The sequence below is a fragment of the Poecilia formosa genome, unplaced genomic scaffold (assembly GCF_000485575.1).
Source record: "Poecilia formosa unplaced genomic scaffold, Poecilia_formosa-5.1.2 Scaffold585, whole genome shotgun sequence".
NCBI classification, from domain to species: Eukaryota; Metazoa; Chordata; class Actinopteri; order Cyprinodontiformes; family Poeciliidae; genus Poecilia; species Poecilia formosa.
This window is the reverse complement of record NW_006800524.1, coordinates 20,858-27,524: the sequence shown is the minus strand read 5'-3', so window position 1 is coordinate 27,524 and position 6,667 is coordinate 20,858. Positions and strand designations below refer to the sequence as shown.

Below are 6,667 nucleotides of genomic sequence, written 5' to 3'. Positions count from 1 at the left end.
TGTCAGATGGTGATGACAAAGTTCTGGGTCAGGTCGATTAAAAATGTAATTTTTAAAAAAATGTTGCAACTGGGAGCCTGCACCTTAGCATCTTTACATTTCTTTCTTTTCCATTATTGACATATCTACTATTGATCTGGTAGAATCCATATCGGTTGTATAATTGATATTGGCGTTCAACTAATTTCTAAACTATTAATTTGAAATTATTTTCTTTTTTTTAATTATCCATCCAAAACTACTAATTTCTTTTTCTTTTCTTTTTCCCAACATGGATTTAAAATTTCCCAAATTGGATGATCAAAGTTATTGTCTTGTAAATTTAACCAATAATTTATTTCTAATTTTGTTCTCCTTAAATCTAAAGGCATTTCTTGCATTTCTACTTCTATTGCTGCTGTTGGTGTGGTTTTAAATGCTACAGTCCATAATCTTAATGCCTGATGTTGAATAATGTCTAATTTAACTAGATGTGTTTTACTTGCTGAACCATAAACTTGACAACCTGTCTATGTTAGATCTTATCATGCCTGTGTAAATCTGTTTTAATGATTGCCTATCTGCTCCCCAGTCCCTGCCAGCCAAGCATCTCAAAATATTTCAGATTTTTTCTTTTTACATTTATTAACAACTTTTTGAATATGTATATTCCATTAAAATTTTTCATCAAACCATAGCCCTAAAATTTGTATACACTTTACTTACTCTGATTCTTGGTTATATAATTTTAATATTTCCTTATTTTTTTTTCTTTTTTCAACTGAAAACTTATATCCCCATTGCAACACCCATTTCTCCATTTCAAAAATAACCTTTTGTAATTTTTTAACCATAAAATCTACATTTTTCCCTCTTTTCCAAACAGCTCCATCAGTCGGCGATAAATGGGGAAAAACAACTTTGTATTCATTCACAAGTTTTTATTTCGAAACAAAAGGTAGTTCAGACCATTTAGAAAAAAATGACATACACATTTCAAGTAAAAAATGACATATCACAAAGAAGATAAACAATTATTCAAACAGTTGAAAAGATAGAAATATATCTAATATATGTTATAGTTTTCAGAAGTTTTTGTGTCAAGTTGTTTGATACATCCAAGCGTGTATCAAACGATACACGAATTTCAAGTATGAATTTATTTCACGTTTAAATTGATACATGAAATTTTTCAGCAAAGCATGAAAAGTTGGTATGTTACTCATGACAAACAGATTTCCATCTGAAAGTCAAATTTTGAGGAGGATTCTGCTGAAACGTCCTGATTGGCTACTTTGCAAAAGTCAGTCAGTGGCATGTTAAGCAACATGGCGCTTCAATATTTACACTTCCAAACAAGTTGAACTGGTTTTGAATATGCTAAATATACCTTAACAAATTTCATAGATATGCGCCACAATAAAAAAAAAAAAATCCATAAATGGGCAACCAAAAATAGCTGAGGGTCTACTGTATTTTGCAAAGTGAAAACAATCCAAGTAAGGGTTTAACATTTATTACAGTAAATCTGTGAGTTAAATGACTAATTTTCACTTTTGTGTATTTGTCTTATGTGGAAATAACCAGCATGAAAGAACATTTTATTTCCTCCATATTTCATGTGAAAAACCCAGCTCATGAATATGGGTTCTAATGAGAATAATTAAGTTACTGATTCAAAAGAAAGTTTTTTCACAGGTTTAACTTCAAAGTGGCCCCTGACGTGTATGAGTTTTCATGTGACGATATAAATTATCAATTTGTGAGAAACTTTTTCTGCATGATTTGCATGAAAAAGGTTTCTCATCTGTATGAATTCTCTTGTGCACTTTTAAATTACTAATTCGAGAGAATTTCTTTCCACATGTTTCACATGAAAAAGGTTTCTCATCTGTATGACTCCTCTTCTGGACATCTAAGTGACTAATTCGAGAGAAACTTTTTCTGCATGATTTGCATGAAAAAGTTTTCTCATCTGTATGAATTCTCTTGTGCACTTTTAAATTACTAATTCGAGAGAATTTCTTTCCACATGTTTCACATGAAAAATGTTTCTCACCAGTATGGGTGCTATAATGGGTTTCCAACTTCCACTGATGTGTGTAACATATTCCACAAATGTCACATTTGAAAGGTCTTTTCTTTGTTCCAGTATCAGACTGACTCTCTGACTCAGAGGAGCTGCTTCCTTCCTGATCTTTGCTCTCATTCACTGGAGAGATATGAAGGGAAAGCTGCTCTGTTCTTGTCTCTTCTTCACTCATATCATCTTCCTGAAGAGTAGAAGTCTCAATCAAAGCAACAAACTGCTTCTGGACAAGCTGCTCTCCCTCCTGACTGCTGCAGAGGTCCTTCTGGTCCTGTCCAGTTGGTAAATGTTCTGGTGGCTGCTGTTCATGTTGAAGCACTAAAGAATCTAGCTCCTCTTTTTTTACATATGTTAGTGGATATTCTATTTCCTCATGTTTGAGCAGTGTAGGTTCTGGTTCCTCTTCTTCTCTTTTAATCCATTTAGGTTCTGGTCCCATCTGTTCCTCTTCAGTCCACTGATGTTCTGCTTTTTTCTGGTCCTGACTGGACCTACTTGCCAGGCTCCAGACTTGTTGGATGACAGGAGCTTTCTCCTCATTGGAGACACTTGGCTGTTGGAGGTCTGTGGGAAAAAAGATGACATCATTAATATAACTTAAATGATGACTATCTCATGAATCAGCCTGGTTTTCCCTGCAGATTCTGGTCTGTAGGTATCATACAGACTAGAGGTGTGACAATCAATTGGTCACCGATCACAATCGGCCAATTTCCGTGAAAAATGTATGATCAGTGATTGCCGATCACTGTCTCTAGTTGCCGATCTCACTTCGCAGCCCGCATGTGCAGCTGATCTCCTCTTTCCTTCACACTGCGCAAGCGCACAGCAACAAATCCTAAGCAATGTGGTGAGGAACTATAATGCTCTCAGAGCAGATGGGGAAGTTTGCGTGTTCTGCCGAAGAACTACCTCGGGGGTGAAGCACGTCAAAATGCATCAACATGACGAATCTAATATGACGTTTAAAAAAACAAACATTTGACGGAGTTTGGCTATATCGAGGCTTACTGCAGCGATCCGGAGCGATCAAATTACCGGTTAAAGCAGCCCAAAACTACCAGCACTCACCCAGAAGACCATAGTGGCCCTGAAAGCTAAACAAAATAACCCAATAATTTAAGTCAATGAGCTAGCGGTGTAAGATGCTGGTTCTGCTCCCGCTGTTGGACCGCCGCTACGCCGTTATTTTAGGTAGGCAGTGTTATGAGATTTATTTGACTCATGTATAATTTAAGCTTTTGAGATCCTTACTGTTAAACATTGTTGTACTAATTGCAGGTTTTTCTGTCTCCTTTTGACTGAATAGCTGCTGTATTGTGCCTCCAAATATTTTGTAATTTATGTCTAAATTAGGTGAATTTATTGCCAGATCATTTTTCCATTTTGTCAGATCAACCTAACACAAGTTATAACGGCCAGACCTCCTGTTTAAAAAGAAGCTGAAGTTTGTCCCCTAATACATATGAGGCATGTGTCTTATTAACTTTACATTTTATTTGAGAAAATAACATTGACTGTGTGCTCTTTCTTTGTAATGTTGCCTATGAGCAATTCAAGCTAATGATACCTGGCTGTAATTTAATGTTGAAGTTATTTAACTCCATTACTGTAACGTTAGCCCTTAATGTTAAACATATTTTAAAGGCAGGGAAATAGATTTTTCCCTCCAATTTTAATCTAGCAAGTTAAAAGCTAATGTTAGTCAAAGTTATCCTTTATGTGCATTATTTCGCAACTTGGCTGATGTTGCATGGTGCTTGTGTTCTTTGCTTTGGCAGCTTTAGCCACATGAAGACCCATGTTAGCCAAAGGACACATGCTGGTGGTGGTGGGGGGACGAAGTTGGCTAATGAAGACATGCTACGAGTGTGGAGGATGATAAGGGCCAGCCACCAGAGAAAGAAGCCCCCATTTGACCAAAGAGAAAGAAGCAGATAAAATATTCCCCAAGAAATTTAGGTAAGTACATTTTTTTTGTTACCATTTTACCACAAGGTGGTAACAAACTAGTGAATAAAATGAAAAACTTAGTACATGTGAAGTAATACAATTCATGTAAAATACATTAAAATGAATTAATTGCACATTTAATTGCACAACAATTTCACTGAAAGAGTCAGAAAAACTGATGGAGTTGACATCTGACGGAGTTGAAAAAAAGCCAAACTACCTCAATTTATATGATGTTATTCTGAAAGAGGTCATATTGTAGCTCATCAGGTCCATGAAATCTTTACGGTTTACCAAAATTAAGCTTTTATTTCACAAAATTTCATCAAAGTTTTGTAAATTATCAGTTATGGTGTTGACACATCATGGTTGTGACAACTTAGGAATAAAACAGAAGAAAAAAACTAAAGAATAACGATTGTTTTACATTCTTTTCATTTCTGACGGTGTTGACAAAAACTAGGGACAAATTTCAATGGAGTCGGAAAATATATAAAAATGATTTTTAATTCAATTTATTGATACATCTATAATTATTTATATGACTACTTATACTTAATTGTCACAATATATAATTTTAGTATTTCTTTAATTATTTTAAACTATTATATTGTGTTGAGTTCTGCTCCTGGCAAGGGATTTTACAGGCATCATTCACCATCAATTTTCACAGCATTTCACATGCTGTGAAAATGAAAACATTTATATATTCAGCAAACACCAGGAAAATATACATTGTTGTGCTCACATGACCCAGGTTAGTTGAGTCAGATACTTGAAAAAAATTATATTTTGTATATATTTTATTCAAATTTTGTGCTTTATCCATAGGACCTGTTTTGTCCCTATTCTCAAGAATCACTGAAACACGTTTTCTCTCTGTGCTACCACGTTTGTGCTAGCCTCTGTAGCATCCGAGCTAGCAGCTAAATCAGTTCCTGTTTAGCAGCAGCAACTATCGCGGCTGACGGATCTCTGTCTGCTGTGAAATCATCAGCACCTTTATCCAGACCTACCAGAACTTTGTCTCTGCAGCTCCGAACCGACTCTGTGTAGCTTAATTTGTGGTTTCCAGTCGATCCCCATCATCCTGCGCTGAGCATCGAGCTCTTCCTCGTAGCAAATGATGGTTTTTTCAACCTCTGTGAAGATTTCTTGAGCAGCAGCAGTTAGTCGCTCTCTGATAAACTCTCTGAGATGCTGAACTGAAGACATGGTTGCTGAAATATTAGCTGAGATGGGACAATGAAACAGTTTTCTAGCTTAGCCCATGCAGGTTTCTTCTTCGATGTTTTTTAGGCGGTAGGGAAACAACGACATTGGTGCAATACCGCCCCCTACTGAACTGGAGTGTAGACAGGCGATGAACAATGAGGGGAATACTTCTTCTTGGTTTTACTGGCGGTCGGCAAAAAACTTTTAGTACCATTACCGCGACCTACGGGTGCAGTGTGGTTGGTGATGGTCTTCATACTATCTATACTTATAAATACACACACGCACTCGCATACACATATAAATATGAATACAAATACTTGTATCTAACTTTGTTCACTATCCATCTGTATATCATATACACATTCACAAACACACCTACTAGATATAATCAAATTCTATGAAATAATTTAGTTTTCTATAAAAATTTAATAACTATTTGTATATGTTAACCACCCAAATTCTTCCTCAAAATATCTAATAAATTAACCTTTTCCGTAATACTTTCAAACTCTCTCCCTCATATATCTTCTTTCTTTTTCATATTTATGACATTCTAGTATAACATGCTCTATAGTTTTATATTTTCCACAGTGATCACATTTGCCAGTATTGTGCTTTCAAATTTTAAAAAGCGTCCAAATTTCAACTTTGCCATTCTTTCCATTTCTACTTTCTCCTACTATGTTATTTCTTTATCCCATCATTTTTGCCATTCGTTCATCAGTTTTTAACAATACAATTTCCCTCATATTTACTTGAAAAACTAGTAGAATTTTGAATTGGCTTTTTATCTGCCCTCTCATTTCCCTCTACTCCAATATGTGCTGGAACCCATACAAAAGTAACTATCACACCCATATTTTGTATTCTGAATAATGTATGAAATATTTCTTTAAAAAATTGCTATTCTATTCTCTATTCTAGATTTCTATTGCTTCTGGTAGAAACCATGGTGGTCGTGAAATTTATATTGATGTTTGACTAATTTCTAAACTATTCAATTGAAATTATTTTCTTTTCTTTTCAATTATCCATCCAAAACTCCTAATTTCTTTCTTTTCTTTTTCCCCAACATGGATTTAAAATTTCCCAAGTTGGATGATTAAAGTTATTGCCTTGTAAATTTAACCAATAATTCATTTCTAGTTTTGGCTTCTTAAATCTAACGGCATTTCTCTCATTTCTCCTTGTATTGCTGCTGTTGATGTGGTTTTAAATGCTCCGGTACATTATCTTAATGCCTGATATTGAATAATTTGTCTAATTTAACCAGATGTGTTTTAACTAAAATACAACTTCGTATTATTCACAAGTCTTTATTTCTAGACAAAAAGTAGTCTGTGATATTTTAAAAAATAAAATACACACATCATTAAGTAAAGAAAAAAACACATCACAAAGCAGATAAACAATTATTCCAAGAGGTAA

At 34.7% G+C, this 6,667-nt stretch overlaps 2 protein-coding genes across 9 annotated transcripts in view; both read right to left on the bottom strand.

Moving 5' to 3' along the window:
- The window catches only part of LOC103129847 (zinc finger protein 182-like), a 43,881-nt gene extending 38,427 nt beyond the window's left edge, over positions 1 to 5,454 (bottom strand). The window contains exon 1 of the mRNA XM_016665448.1: positions 5,038 to 5,454. Coding sequence (XP_016520934.1) covers positions 5,038 to 5,236 — 199 coding nt within the window. The 5' untranslated portion in view covers positions 5,237 to 5,454. The remainder of the gene's footprint in view (positions 1 to 5,037) is intronic.
- The window catches only part of LOC103129848 (zinc finger protein OZF-like), a 59,591-nt gene that overhangs the window by 35,614 nt on the left and 17,310 nt on the right, over positions 1 to 6,667 (bottom strand). For 3 of the 8 annotated variants that reach the window (XM_016665446.1, XM_016665440.1, XM_016665441.1), the window contains exon 4: positions 2,487 to 2,632. The exons of 2 other annotated variants lie outside the window; for them this stretch is intronic. In XM_016665446.1, the coding sequence (XP_016520932.1) occupies positions 2,487 to 2,632 (146 nt within the window). Of the gene's footprint in view, positions 1 to 903; positions 1,489 to 1,655; positions 2,633 to 6,667 lie in introns of those variants that run through there. 3 more of the 8 variants (XM_016665442.1, XM_016665443.1, XR_001660115.1) reach the window with 3 other exon arrangements.